At 46.0% G+C, this 15119-nt stretch overlaps 2 protein-coding genes across 10 annotated transcripts in view; one reads left to right on the top strand and one right to left on the bottom strand.

Moving 5' to 3' along the window:
* Positions 1-15119, top strand: part of LOC108106097 (mucin-19) — a 39900-nt gene that overhangs the window by 7063 nt on the left and 17718 nt on the right. For 5 of the 9 annotated variants that reach the window (XM_041818822.1, XM_041818823.1, XM_041818825.1 and 2 more), the window contains exons 2-8: positions 1154-1625; positions 1746-9673; positions 9730-9907; positions 11650-11737; positions 11947-12100; positions 12831-13107; positions 13238-13327. In XM_041818822.1, the coding sequence (XP_041674756.1) occupies positions 1582-1625; positions 1746-9673; positions 9730-9907; positions 11650-11737; positions 11947-12100; positions 12831-13107; positions 13238-13327 (8759 nt within the window). In that variant the 5' untranslated portion in view covers positions 1154-1581. The remainder of the gene's footprint in view (positions 1-1153; positions 1626-1745; positions 9674-9729; positions 9908-11649; positions 11738-11946; positions 12101-12830; positions 13108-13237; positions 13328-15119) is intronic. The other 4 variants (XM_041818827.1, XM_041818828.1, XM_041818826.1 and 1 more) reach the window with 1 other exon arrangement.
* Positions 9954-11501, bottom strand: LOC108106099. The gene is made up of 2 exons (XM_017212963.2): positions 10781-11501; positions 9954-10722 (listed from the first exon to the last, which is right to left on the bottom strand). Exons 1-2 carry the CDS (start codon positions 11352-11354, stop codon positions 9974-9976), a joined length of 1323 nt encoding a protein of 440 aa, XP_017068452.1. The 5' UTR covers positions 11355-11501; the 3' UTR covers positions 9954-9973.

Here is a 15119-nt window from a genome sequence, read left to right as displayed (position 1 = left end):
CGGCAAACAGCAAAGGGGCAGCAGTGGTTGGCAAGCGGTGGAGGGGTAGTGCTTAAGATGTGGTGTGCGGGGCTGTGCTGAGCTCGCCGTTTAGCCCATGTCAGCTACTACACATATGTTTTGCTTATGATGTTTCTTGTAGTAACAGTGTGCGTGTGGGTGAGGGGACCCTCACCCCCACCTTTTTGCACAAGTATTTATAACAGTACACTGAGCACCGAATTTTGTTTGTCTGGATGTTTGTGTGTGTAAGTGCATATCTCCCTGTACTCGGTGTAGTTTTGTCTCTATATCTCTCCACTTTCCATTTGCACACACATAAAACAGACACCAACCACACCTTGCCACTCCACCACCTTCCAGCCACTTCCCGCCCCATTTGCATATCTTTGGGCTCTCGCAGCTTCCAACAATAACAACCAGTCAGTCAACCCACCCGCATTTTTTCTTTGCTCTCTGCGGATTTTCCCCTACTACTTTAGATTTTCGGCTTTAAGCAGCCGCAAAGACAATGCGAAAAATCGATAGAGTTCCCATTGTTTTTCTCACTGTTACCGTAAGGAATTTTCACCCAGCACTAAGACCGACACAGCACCCACCACCCATTCTCACCTCTAAATCAACCGAAGAAAGTAAAGCAATCTTAATATCATACATTTGCAACAGAATTTGGTCATTTATGAAGCTTTCACTTTTTTTATTTTTAGCCCTTTTTAATATAAATAATAATTTTTTTTGAGAACCTGACAATATTGCTCAACATTTTAGGGGGTTAAACTGTACGTTATATGTGCTATTCTATGAAATTCATAAGCGTATAGCTTTTCCCCTTAAAAGTTAAAGCAACAGCAGCAAAAAGTGTTATTAATTTAAGGTCATGTATTATACACTTTTAGGAAATAACACACATATTGTTTTATGCGAGCGATTCTTTTCTATTTGGCTAATTCTCACTTTTATTCTTCTCTTTACAGATTTACTACCATGTTATAATTTTTAAATGCAAAATCTCGCTTAAAATACGCCCAAATCTAAATGAGTTCGCCACTCCCCGTAAACAATTACCGTTTTACGTGAAATATTTTTTTTTTTTTTACGAATTTAATCGATACCTATAACCAGTTCCAAATATTTTCAAAATGTATTTTTGCAGCTGTGAGCGAATTGTGTTTCACTGCGAATATGTCAAAGGTCGGCCATGAAGTGCGCGAAACACGAGACACAAAAAACTTCACCACATAAACGGAACAACAAGACGTTAAATTGCACAACAGTTGTAATTAAGTTTAGTAGTTAGAATCCGCAATCAACACATATATAATAAGAATATATAAGGCGAAGGTGGAAAGAGAAGCCATAGCCCAGGGGTAAATTATATCCGCACCCCCGAGAAGTGGAACTTCTCCGCCACCGTCTGGTTTTCAGTACACGGCTACGTTGTAATTGACATTTTTGACAACGGCCACGCAAAGAAAGCAGCATCAAAATTAAGCCAATAGACGACCAAACGTAAACCGCAGCGGCGTCGTGTTTGTCGACGTGTAACGGACATTTCTGTATGCGCTGCGTTTACAAAATCTGATGGATGGAAATGCACAAAATATGTTTCACGGAAATCATCAAGGGTGAGTTTGTTGGGTTTGTGAGCTAAAATGAAAATGTACGGAAAATGATTTTTGGTTCCTTTCAAAAGTTAATATTCCTTATTTTCTATACTAATGATCTGTTACGTTCTGGTCCCACAGAGATCCCTATTACCGTTACGATGCGGCAGCCGCCGCAGCAGCCGCCGCTGCGGCGAACCCTCGGGCAATGGGGCCGCCCGGCGGCTACCCGCCGCGGCATCGCCCTCCTCATCCGCTACAGCAACAGCCCCAATACCCATCGTACCAGCCAACGGCGGAGAACCTGTACGGACTGGGGGCCGCCGATCACCAGGCTGCAATGGGCCTTGGCGTTGGAGTTGGGGTTGGAGCCGGAATGGGTGATATAAGCGGTTGGGGAGCAGCGCCTTCGGTTCCGGGCCAGGCTGCAGCTTATCCAGGAGCTGGACTGGGGGCCTATGGTCATCCACAAGCAGCTCCACCAGCGCAGCAGCAGCGCCAGAGTAACGCCAGTGCATACCGCCAGCACATGCCCGCCTATGGACAGCAGGACCAGCAGAAACTTGCGTCCTATGGCGCGCAACAAAGTATGATGGCAGGCTACGGATCACTGGCTCCTCAGCAACAACAGCAGCAGCAACCGCCCACACCACAACAGCAGCAAGCGCAGCAAGTGCAACAGCAGGCGCAGCAACAACAACAGCAGCAGCAGCAGGGTCAGCAGCAGACTCGACTGCCGCAGCATTATCCACAAGCTCCGGGGCAGCATCCGTTGTATCCTGGCGTAGGACCACCTACTGTCCAGGCAGGACAACCTCCAGCGCCTCAGGCGTATGCTCACAGTCCGTATGGGAGTCCCATGCAACACCAACCGAGCAGAGGAGCACCCCAGCACGTGGGATATGGTCACACAGGATTAGACCAGGCTTCAGCCTACGGGCAACATGTGCCGGGAGCAGCTCCACCGGGGCACCACTTGACAGCGCAGCAGCAGCAGGCTGCGCAGCAATTGGGCGCCCACCAGCAGCAGCAGCTTCAATCGCAGCAGCAACAGCAGACGCAGCAGCAGCAACCCCATGTCTCGCTAATGCAGCAGCAACAGTTGCCAGGCGCTGGATTACCGCCACCGCACATGGGAATGCCACCTAGTTATGGAAGCCACCACCAACAGCAGCAGCAGCAGCAACAGGCCCAACAACAACAGCAGCAGGCCGCACCGCCCTACATGTCCAGCAGCAAGCATCAACAGGCGGCTGGCCAGCTGAATTCCTCGCCCCAGTACCGTGCTCCATTCCCTCAACTTTCGCCACAAATGTCGCCACGTCCACCGACGATGTCGCCGCATCCACAGATGTCTCCGCGACCAGTGGGCGTGTCACCTGCGAAACCACCACCCCCTCAACAACAGCAACAACAAACGCAAGCACAGCAGCCACAACAGGTGGTGAACAATCAGCCCAGCCAACATAGCATTCAAGGCATGGTGGGTCTGCCCTCGCCGCGTTCTCAACCGCCAACAAGTGGAGCAGGGGGTGCTGTAGCGAAGGGTCCTGCGCCAGTCGCAGCTCCCGTAAACACATTACAAGCCCTCGAACAAATGGTGATGCCGTCGCAGGCTCTCGGGCTGCCCATGGATTACCCTTCAGCTTACAGAAGCGCAGTGGGCCCCAGAATGCCAGCATCCCCACAGCAACAGCAACACCATCAGCAATGGGGCGCAACCCATGGAGCACAGCACTTGGCGGCGTTGCAGCAGCAGCAAGCCCAACAACAACAGCAGGCGCAACAGCAGCAACAAGCCCAGCCGCAACAGCAGCAACAGTCGGCTATGTTGCAGGCGCAGCAGCATCACCAGCAACAGCTTAGCATGTATGGTCAGACAATGGGACAGCAACAACAACCTCAAACACCACAGCAACAGGTTGTACCACCAGTGGCAGCACAGCAACCATCAGTGGTGGCCACTCCACAGCAACAACAGCAACAACACCAACAGCAATCACTCAACGATCAATTGCAGCACTCGATTAACGATATTGTTGGCGGTGGTAATAGTGGTGGAGCAACAGGAAGCTCTCAAAGCCAACAGCAGCAGCAACAACCCCAACTGGCGGCGATGTCCTCGCCGCTGCATCAACAAAGTTTGCCCAGCATGCACCACTTAATGCAGCCCACGATGGAGACGGCGCAATCAGCGCAGCAACAACAGCAAACTGCTCAACAACAGCAGCAAACTGCACAACAGCAGCAGCAACCGCAGGCGACTCTAACATCGCCACACCACCAGCAAATGCAACATCAGTCCCCCATACACCAGCAGCAGCAGCAACAGTCACCGCACCACCAACAACACCTACCCAGCTATAATCAGTCGCAGCAGCAATTCGATCCATTTGCTAACATACTCGGAGACAATCAGCAACCAGCACCCCAACAGACAATGTCGCCAGCTCATGTAAGTTCACCGATCCCAGCGCAAATGCAACCACAGCAGCAACATCATCCCCAACAGCAGCCAGCCCAGCAAGTACCACAACCCCAGCAACAACAGGTGCCGCAGCCACAGCCGCAAACGCAGCAGCAACAACCAACGACACCGTCACATCACCTGAGCAGCATTCTCAATGAAACAGCCAACTCAAATGATTCCTCAACATTGGCCGTGGCTGCTAATGATAGCAACAACAGCAGCAGCAACAGTAGCACAAACAGCATTGTCAACAACCAGCCCACATCTGTTCACGACAGCAACTCGCAGAGCAGCATTAACAGCAGCAGCAACAACCAGCAACAGATGCTAATGGACAACACGAATTCGCATGGAGGAAATTCGGAATCTGCGCAGCACGTTGCGGTGGATGTTGGACTTTTTGATAACAACTCTATGTCCTCCACATCCGCAGCAGTTGCTGTCGTAGCCTCCAATGCAGCTTCTGCAGCAGCAGCTCTTTTGGACAGTAACTCGCAGTCTTCGAATGCAGAGTTTGAAAAGAACCAAAGCGAAGGCGAGGGATTAGGTGTTGTAGGAGGAGTTTCTACCAATGAAACTGAATTGCTACAGGATGAGAACAGTGTTTCCAAAACTCAAGATGTTAGTCTAAGTACAGAATTTCCAGCGGTCCAAGAGGATCCGCAAGATAAACCCTCCGAAGAGATTGAACAAACTCAACTGGGCCCACCTGTAGGAGATTTGTCTACCTCTTTGTTAGAAGAACCTAAAATCGTAGAGGAATTAGGGGAGGATAAATCTCAATCCGCATCTGGAGTGGTACCGCCTGTAGATCCTACGACTCTGGTTGCTCAACCGCCTCAACAACAGATGCCTTCCATGGGAATGCCTATACACTCCATGGCATCCGGATACGATGCCCCGGCTCAGGGACAGGGACAGGGACAGGGACAGGGCCACATGCCTCCCATGATGCCGCCGTATGGGGGAGCACCTGGCATGTATCCACCGTATTCAATGTTGCATCAACAAGAAATCGCTGCACTGCAACAGCAGATTCAGGAAATGTATTGCATGCCTCCAGGCCACGAGCTGCAGCACCAGGATAAGTTGATGCGGATGCAGGAGCGATTAAATCTTCTGACACAACACGAGGTAAACGACCAGTGTGCTGGTGGACCGCAGTGCTTGCTCTTCCAGAACGTTCCCCCAATGTATGGACCACCAGGAAATCCTTTGGTCAACCAGCAAATGGTGGAGAGCCCTCAAGTATCCAGTACTACAGGAAGAGGTCGAGGAAAGGGTACGAACAAGCCACGAAAACCTCGCGCCAAGAAGGGTGAAAAAGGCCAGGCGGGCCAACAGCAGGATCTGATGGATATCAGCGGCAATGTAGGAATGGGAGCAACTAATGCCACTCCAAGTATCCCAACCACACAGCTTCCCGTCTCTGAAGACTGCGTTACTCAAGGAGCGGGGGATACCAGCGTGGTCGGCATGCTTGAGTATAGTGAAGGCATGGGCGATCTTTCCCAAGATGTACACTCCGCCAATGAGCTGGATACCTCCACTGACGGTAGTGGCAAAAAAAAGAAGCCACGCAAGCCCAGGACCCCAAAGGATCCCAACAAACCTCCGCGAGATAGGACTCCAAAGGCGAAGAAGCTCAAGGACCCGAATGATCCGAACTCAACTGAAACCCCAGCAGCGGGAAAAAAACGAGTCAGTGTTAGTAAGCGCAGAAAACAGTACGGAGAAGATGGAACTGAGCAAACTGGAGAGGGGAGCGAAGTCGAGGACAACAAGCCTTTGGTGCCCAAAGCTGGATGTGCCGAGGGTGAAGCGGAAACCACTTCAGGAGGAACTGGAGTGGATGGAGAATCTCCAGATTACGATGACATTCCCGTTTCAAAAATTCCACGAAGCGCCAATGAAGATGATAAGGATGCGGAGGCTGGCGACGAAACAGTGGATTCAGTTCCAGATTCAGCAGGAGATGCTGCGTCCACTCCGAGCAGAAGAGATCGAAAGCGATCCACCGCCAGGAGCCGTCGCAACGCAAATACTGAGGAGGGAGGTAGTGCGCGCAAGAACCGTGGATCTCTCTCTGCCAAGGCACTAAAAAAGCGAAGGAATAGAGGACGAATTGTTCCCGAATCCGATGGCGAAGATGACACTCTGGAAAGAACTCCGCCGCCATCACCTCCACCAGACTCTGAGCTGGATTCCAACAAGCGAAGATCTTCAAGAAATACTCAAAGGAAGAAATACATTGACGATGTAATGCTAAGGTTCTCCGACGACGAAAACTCTCTGCTGGTGGCTTCTCCTGTAAAGAAGGATAAAAAATACTCTGCCAATGCAGGTACTTCTAATGCAGGCAGTGATGTGGAGAAAACGGAACCGCAATCTGGTGCCGAAGGGGAGGTTGGCCAGGAAGTAGGTGAAGATAAGTCTAATCTACCGATAGATGAAACCAGCCAACTGGAAGCCAGTTCAAGTACTTCAGCAGCAGGAGCGGCGGCAGTGGAAAAGGAGCGACAAAGCTCCAGTGATGCCGCAAACGCAGCGATGTCATCCAAGCCCAATTACGTGTATATAAACACTGGTGATGAAGACAGCATGGTGGTGCAATTAGTATTGGCCATGCGTATGGGAAAGAGAGAGCTCATCCCGGAAAAGCCCGCGGAAAAAGAACCCGATTCCAAAAAGGAGCCGGAAATATCGGGATCTGACGAAGTGTCAGCTGAAAAAGTCGACGCTGTTGAAGAACCAAAAACGGAGGGTGATGTGGTTGAACCCAAAGAAGAATCGGCTGACGCTAATGGAAAGAAATCCGAAACATCCAAAATGGAAGTGGAGGGCAAAGAACTGGATACAGTAGATATTAAGAAATCTGAAGATGACAAAATGGAAGTAGATGAAGATGTCGAAAAATCAGACAAGGAAAGTAAACCTGAAGATCAAACAGAAGCAGTAAAAACTGAAGAAAATGCAGACACTCCTCAGGAAGAAAAGTCTTCTAACGTCGAAACGGCAGTGGAGGCCAAGGAAGCCGAGATTGTCGCTGAGAAAATGGATGTTGATGACAAGGAAGATGAGCCCAAGTCACCTAAATCCAAAGAAGAATCTGAGGAAAAATCCACTGACGAAGCCAAGCTTGACGAGGCTGTTAAACAAAACGATGAGGAAACTTCAGAAAAAGAAGGGGAACTAAAGTCGGACAAGGAGGCAGAGGAATCCGTAAAGAAGGCGACCGGCGACGAAGACGAAGCAGAAAAGCCTGAACCAGTCTTTATTGATGTCGAAGAGTACTTTGTAAAGTATCGCAATTTTAGTTATCTACATTGCGAGTGGAGAACAGAAGAGGAACTCTTAAAGGGAGATCGTCGCGTGGCTGCCAAGATTCGTCGCTTCCAGCAGAAGCAATCCCAGCAATTAAATATATTTGAGAACATCGAAGACGAGCCTTTCAACCAAGACTTCACTGAAGTAGACCGAGTTTTGGACATGTCCGTTCACACCGACGAGAACAGTGGCGAGACCACCAAACACTACCTGGTTAAGTGGAAGTCACTTCCCTATGAGGATTGCACTTGGGAATTGGAAGAAGATGTGGATAATGATAAGATCGAGCAGTACCTGCGCTTTAACAAAATTCCTCCGAGGGGTGAGTGGAAGGGTAAAAAACGTCCGCATCCAGAATTATGGAAAAAACTGGATAAGACTCCGGTCTACAAGGGAGGAAATAGCCTGAGACCTTATCAACTAGAGGGTCTTAATTGGTTAAAGTTCTCCTGGTACAATACTCACAACTGTATCCTAGCCGATGAAATGGGTCTGGGAAAAACAATTCAGAGTTTGACCTTTGTGCACTCTGTTTACGAATATGGGATCAGAGGGCCCTTCTTGGTTATAGCCCCGCTTTCAACGATTCCGAACTGGCAGCGAGAGTTCGAGGGCTGGACGGATATGAACGTGGTGGTTTACCACGGATCGGTGACCAGCAAGCAAATGATACAAGATTATGAATACTATTATAAGACAGACAGTGGAAAGGTCTTGAAAGAACCCATCAAGTTTAACGTATTGATCACCACTTTCGAAATGATAGTGACGGATTACATGGACTTAAAGACATTTAACTGGCGCCTTTGTGTGATTGATGAAGCTCATCGTCTTAAAAATAGAAATTGCAAGCTCCTCGAGGGTTTGCGACAGCTGAATTTGGAACATAGGGTGTTGCTTTCCGGAACTCCCCTGCAGAACAATATCAGTGAACTGTTCTCGCTGCTAAATTTCCTGGAACCCTCGCAGTTCTCCTCGCAGGAAGAGTTCATGTCCGAGTTTGGAAGTCTTCGCACTGAGGAAGAGGTAAATAAACTGCAAGCTCTGCTGAAACCCATGATGCTTCGACGTCTCAAGGACGATGTGGAGAAGAGTTTGGCACCCAAGGAGGAAACCATTATCGAAGTTGAGCTAACTAACATACAAAAGAAATATTACCGAGGCATACTAGAACAGAACTTTAGCTTCCTAAAGAAAGGAACCACATCTGCTAATATCCCTAACCTGATGAACACCATGATGGAATTGAGAAAATGTTGCATACACCCATATCTCTTAAATGGAGCAGAAGAACAAATCCAATATGATTTTAAGTCCCAGCATGGCGAGGACCCGGAGTCTTATTACAAGAATCTTATTCTCTCGGCTGGAAAAATGGTTTTGATTGATAAATTGCTACCCAAGCTAAAAGCAAATGGCCATCGCGTGCTCATATTTAGTCAGATGGTTCGTTGCTTGGATATCCTAGAGGATTATCTGGTCTACAGAAAGTATCCCTTTGAGCGAATTGATGGACGCATTCGTGGCAATCTCCGTCAGGAGGCCATCGATCGTTATTCCAAGCCAGGATCCGACCGATTTGTATTCTTACTCTGCACCAAAGCAGGAGGATTGGGCATTAATTTAACAGCTGCAGATACGGTTATTATTTATGATTCAGATTGGAATCCTCAAAACGATTTGCAGGCTCAGGCACGATGTCATCGTATTGGTCAAAGGAAGATGGTAAAAATTTATCGATTGCTCTGCAGGAATACCTACGAACGTGAAATGTTCGACAAGGCCTCAATGAAACTTGGTTTGGACAAGGCTGTCCTGCAGTCTATGAACACACAAGGCTCTAAGGATGGCAACAACAAGCAACTGTCGAAGAAGGAGATCGAAGATCTTCTAAAGAAGGGAGCCTATGGAGCTGTCATGGATGACGACAATGCTGGCGACAAGTTTTGCGAAGAGGACATCGATTCGATTCTCAAGCGCCGCACTCAAGTCATCACAATGGAATCGGAGAAGGGTTCAACCTTCTCGAAGGCTTCATTTGCTGCTTCCGGCAACCGATCGGATATTACCATAGATGATCCAGATTTCTGGACAAAGTGGGCCAAGAAAGTTGATATTGATCCAGATGCTTGCGAGCGAGATGAAACAGAAGATTTGGTGTTGTCCGAACCCAGGAGGCGAACCCAAATTAAACGCTATGGCCACGAGGATGTGATGGAGATCAATTCTGAGGATTCATCCAACGAGAACAGCGATGAGGAAGGAGGAATCGGTAAGGATAACCCATGGCATTTTTATGAATTCTACTCTAATCATTTATCCAACCAGGACTGCGTTCAAGAAGGCGGAAGGAGAAACGCGATCGTACTCGCGAAAAGAAGGGCAACGATGAGTACATTCCAAGAGAACGGGATGCCTTGGCTGCTTTGGGATTGGAGGAGATTCAATATGGGAACTGGGCTAAGTCCGAGTGCTTCAAAGTGGAGAAAGGACTGCTTTCCTTTGGGTAAGTACACAGTTGCGAAACAGTATAAATAAAACTACATTTAAAATATGTGGCCTATTCCAGATTTTAATTTTCTTCGAGCCGGTTTCGCCGGCGAATAGCATTATTGAGTTTCATGTTGAGAATGTAGATCTTGCGCTGCAGCATTTTCTCCTCCTTTTCAAGGACGTGGGCCTCTTCCTTCCGTTCGATGTACTCGCTCACGCTGGGAGCCTCATAATCTTGGAGCTGAGCTCTTAACTCATCCAAGGTCACATAGTCCTTGTTGTTATGCATTTGAACTGCAGCCACCTCCTTTTCTAGTTTTTGAATGGCTCGTGTGACTTCTTCTGTTTTGTTTAAAACTGTTCGCATTTCGGTCTCCAAGTTCATCATGGCCTGCTTTTCCTCTGTCATGGCCAAGGATGTTTTACCCGTGACTCCTTTGAGTCCCGCCATGTGGATGTTCTTCTCCTCCAATTGATTAACCAGCTCGGTTCTCTTGATTATCAGTTTCTCAAAATCCACTGCCGTCAAGATTCCACTCAAGTCAGATTTGGTTATCAGATCCGCCCGATGCTGTTGGCACGTTTCTTGCAGGGACACTATGGTTAATTTCATGGTTCCCAATAATGCGCGTGCATTCTTAAACCAATTTGTGGTGAACTTGCGTAGTTTCCGTTCAATCTGCCTCTCAGTGGCAGACTCTAAAAAGGCCACGTCGTTTTCATCTCGCAAAAAGTGGAGCATAAAGTTGTTTTCCGTTTCAATGGTTTCCTCACTTCGAAAACGTAGTTCTTCTATCTTGGCTCTTAGCTGCTTTACCTCGGTCATCGCTGCAAAATAGATTGGAAATAAGTTTTAATCAGAGGACTCACAAGACTTCTAACAAACCATTCCTCTCGATATCAGCGACCCGCTTCTCCACCTCAGAAGCTCTTTTCTCCGCCATTTCTGCTTTGGCCTTGAAGTTTAGTTTATAGTCTATTCCGCGCCGCTTTTCTGGGGCTCCTGTAGCGCTCATAGAGACTAGTTGATTCACTGACATGGGTATGGATCGTTTGGAGCTCGAGTGACGGCTACTAATGCCATGACTTCCCTGGCCAGATCCCCGTTTCGCTTGCAGCTTTCTGAGAATCGAAGTTCGACGTTGCCTCAGTCCCAACAGCAACTTTGGATCGTTCTTCTCAAGGAACTCGACCATTATGTGGTTCTCCAACCTAAGAGTAGCCACATCATTATGCACTTGCTCGATGGTATGCAGCATGTCGAGGGCATCCAAACTGGCCAAACGCGTTTGACGCTCTTCCTCAGTGAAGTTGCGAAAGTCCTCCAAGTAGTACTTATATATAATAGCCACGACGTCCAAGTCCTGTGGCGCAACATATTCGAATATATGGAGTTTGCTTGCATGTGATTTCACCGACCGCCTGCTCTGGGTATCGGTTCTTAAGCTATGTCCCGACATTTTTATTGAGGGCTTCAGTTATGTGCAGAATAATTTTATAATAGAAAACGTTGGTCGGTTTTTGATTTTTAAGGATAAAATGTTTTCTTAATTTATGTAAAATATGTTTGGCCGGTTTTATAGTTGTTAATGGAAAACGAATGATGACTAGACTGATGAGTATTCGTTGAGTGAAAATTATAGTTTATTTTGAAGTGACTTTCAATGCAATCTTTTAGTTTGTTTTATTCATGTTCACCTTAATGCTAGTAGTAGTTGTTTTCCATTTTTTTACTAATGTTTTTTTCTTATGCAGCTGGGGACGATGGTCTGAACTTTTGGAGTTGGGGCAATTCAAACGAGGCTGGCGGGATATAGACGTCGAGGATTGTGCTCGTATCATCGTAAGTAGATGAAAACCTTCGGCTCAAGTCGCGAATAACACTTAAGAAAATGCCTTAATGATGACTAACCATGCTAATATTGAGAAAACTTTAGGTTTTCGCTGAGTAAAAACTATCTTCTCAACCCGCTGAATTCAGAAATTTGACAATTGATACTTGATGCTATTTACAACTTGTATTAACTTAATACTTTTATATACTCCTCGCAGCTTCTTTACTGCCTGCAGGTCTACAAGGGCGACGAGAAGATCAAGACGTTTATCTGGGACCTCATAACGCCGACGGAGGATGGAGAGGTGCAGAAGATCAGCAGGGATCATAGTGGCCTTCACAACTTGGTGCCACGAGGTAGGAATGCCAAAGGTATGGTAATAGATACATTCACGCACACTCCAACTGCTGCACGGACGTAGAGAGTTACCAAAAAAGGAAAACACCAACCAAGTTTTTGTACAATATTCTGCACTTTATCCGTTTGGGGCTCTGGATTAGCTCTTAATCCTAATTATGGTCTTCAGTTTTCCGTATCCGTAAATGAGTTCTACCTTTGCTCCTTTCTTAATAACTCGAATCGGATTTCCTTATGAAATTTCAATACTGGACCGGGACGGAGACTTGACCGACGAACTTGATAAGACGGGGAAAAGTGTGTGTATGCTTTGTTACCATGCAAATGTGTACTTTTTACTATATGGTTTTAAATCTTTTAATTTTATGTATATACTTATTGAATAACACCTTACTTAATTAAGTTATTAATACTATTTCGGCGAAGCTTTCATTACTAATTTATGTGTTTTAAGTGAATCTGTGATTCCTATAGCTATAGTGCCAAAATAAGTAATCACATTTTTAGAATAGCTTTATCATATCAAAAAAGTTTTATAAGAATTCACCTCCCATTCTAGCTAAGCTATCTAATCTGCAATCTATACTTATGTGTAGGCCAGAATGATGATACAAAGACTTTTCGGATCAAGCTAAGATCCAGTCTATCCAGCTGTCTGTTGTATTTGCTTATAAATGAAACTAAGGAGGACTGCTCATAAAAACAAGAACTTACTAATATTTTGAAATCGGCTTTGGCTTACAGGTCGCAACGGTGGGAAGTCGAACAAAGAGTCCACCGGATTGTCTACTCCTGCACCGGGCACAGCATCCGGTAGTAATAGTGGGAACACGACTCCGGCTCATAAATCTAGTGCCCTGGATGGATCAGAGAAGGACGGCAGTGGAATCAGTGCCAGTGCTGTGGCAGCGGCGGTCACTAGTATCCACGATCCAAATCACTGGAGCAAAAAGGAGAAGTACGACGCAGATGCGTACTTGGAGGGCGCCTATAAAAAGCATTTGGGCAGACACGCCAATAAGTGAGTCGTGTGGAATCGAACTTGTTTTAAGCTAATCCCAAATTGGAGTCTAACTTTTACTAACACAAAACTTCTTTGCTCTTCTTTTTTTATTTCTTACATTTTGTTTATTCAATTTAATTACTTACAGGGTGTTGCTGCGCGTAAGGATGCTGTATTACATACAACACGAGGTCATTGGCGATTTTGTTCAGCAGATCAAGGACAATACGCCCATCAGGTAGGCGTGGAACTCTGAGTCGGCTACTAAAGACTTGGCGTTTATTAATCATTTTGTTTGTTGTTGTTGTTGTTGTTGATTGATTGATTGATTGATTGACTGACTGATGGCCGAAGAGTTTTGATTCATTTCATATTTTATTTTATATTTTATTATTGATACTTTAATAATTAGTAATGCCAATTTGTGATTTGTTTGTTAAGAATTTTAAAATGTCTCTTTAACGGAACTTTGAGCCGGATGGTTATCAAGGTTCAGTTGGAATGCCACCTTTTATCCGCTCTCTATTTCTATACTGTGACTCTCTTTGTACACTCGATCGCTTGTCCATTTAAGTATTAGCACTTGTACATAAATCATTCACACGACTGCTCATTTGTAACTAACTTTCATGCTCTGATTTTTGCCAACTAATCCTCGGCATATCGACTCTACTTCTATCACTGTGTATTTATTATACCCGTTACTCGTAGAGTAAAAGGGTATACTAGATTCGTTGAAAAGTATGTAACAGATAGAAGGAAGCTTTTGCGACCCTATAAAGTATATATATTCTTGATCAGGATCAATAGCGAAGTCGATTGAGCCATGTCCGTCTGTCCGTCCGTCCGTCCGTCCGTCCGTCCGTCCGTCCGTCCGTCCGTCCGTCCGTATGAACGCTGAGATCTCAGGAACTATAGCAGATACAAAGCTGAGATTAAGCATGAAGATTCTTGAGGTCCCGGGACAGCGCAAGTTTATTACAGCATCCAGCCACGCCCACTCTAACGCCCACAAATCGCAAAAAACTGAAATTGCTGAAATCTCAGGAACTATTGCAGATAGAAAGTTGAATTTCAGAAAGTATAATCTTTAGATGACAGCGCATCTTATAGTGGTACTACTATCCGGCCACACCCACCCATACGCCCACAAGGCTCAAAAGACCGTTTTCGGATTTTCTAGAAAAGCTGATATCTCGGTAACTATAAGAGATAGAAAGTTCGGATCAAGCATGTATGTTTCTATGATGCTCCCAATGCGAATTGTTTTTTTCCGATCACGCCACGCCCACTCTAACGCCCACAAAACCCGAAAAACCAAAAATGCAAAAATCTCGAAAACTATAAAAGCTACACAATTTTGCTTAGGAACACGTATTTAGGAGATGCCTCTGCAACTTGCCACGAAGTTGCTTCAGGCCACACCCACTCTAACGCCCACAAACCGCGGAAAACTGTGGAGTCTATAATATTATTATGAATGCCTTCTTTTGACCTTTTGTAACTTATTTCTGTTAATATCTATCGATTTACAAAAGATTTTTCAAATCGGAACATTATTTCGCTATTTATGAAGAAATTAAGGTTATAAGGCTCCACATGGGCAGTGACGTCACTATAAGCATACTCAACATACTTCCTCTGACAATAGGTGGCTCCTTGTGAATTTCCACTAGCAAAATTAATATTTTAAAATTGTGTAAAACAGTAACGGGTATCTTATAGTCGCGGCACTCGACTATTGCGTTTCCTCTTGTTTTGTTTTTGATTCGTTAACCAACCTTGAAAATACTTAATTGACTTCATTGCGAATATTATATAACCACCAAAAACTGCAGCAGTACGAAAGCCAAGCAGCAGCTGGCACTCAATCTGAATATGGAAAGGTAATATCCCCATATATTCCCCAACCATCGACATATCAATCGCAATCGCCATCGCCCGTCGCCCTTGCTCGCACGCACTCCCTTCTCGCATTTAAGAAGAAAGCAGGCGAATAGGGAAATCCACGCTACGCAATAACTATATCC

Source organism: Drosophila eugracilis, unplaced genomic scaffold, assembly GCF_018153835.1.
Source record: "Drosophila eugracilis isolate 14026-0451.02 unplaced genomic scaffold, ASM1815383v1 contig_386, whole genome shotgun sequence".
In the NCBI taxonomy this organism is placed as follows: domain Eukaryota; kingdom Metazoa; phylum Arthropoda; class Insecta; order Diptera; family Drosophilidae; genus Drosophila; species Drosophila eugracilis.
Note: the sequence above shows the minus strand (reverse complement) of the source record. Positions and strands in the feature narration are given on the sequence as shown.

Excerpts from the sequence above, each read along its gene's own strand:
- LOC108106099 (XM_017212963.2), bottom strand. The coding sequence starts at position 11,354 with ATGTCGGGACATAGCTTAAGAACCGATACCCAGAGCAGGCGGTCGGTG. Across the intron at positions 10,723-10,780 it reads CGCTGATATCGAGAGGAATG|CGATGACCGAGGTAAAGCAG; the intron begins GTTTGTTAGAAG and ends TCTATTTTGCAG.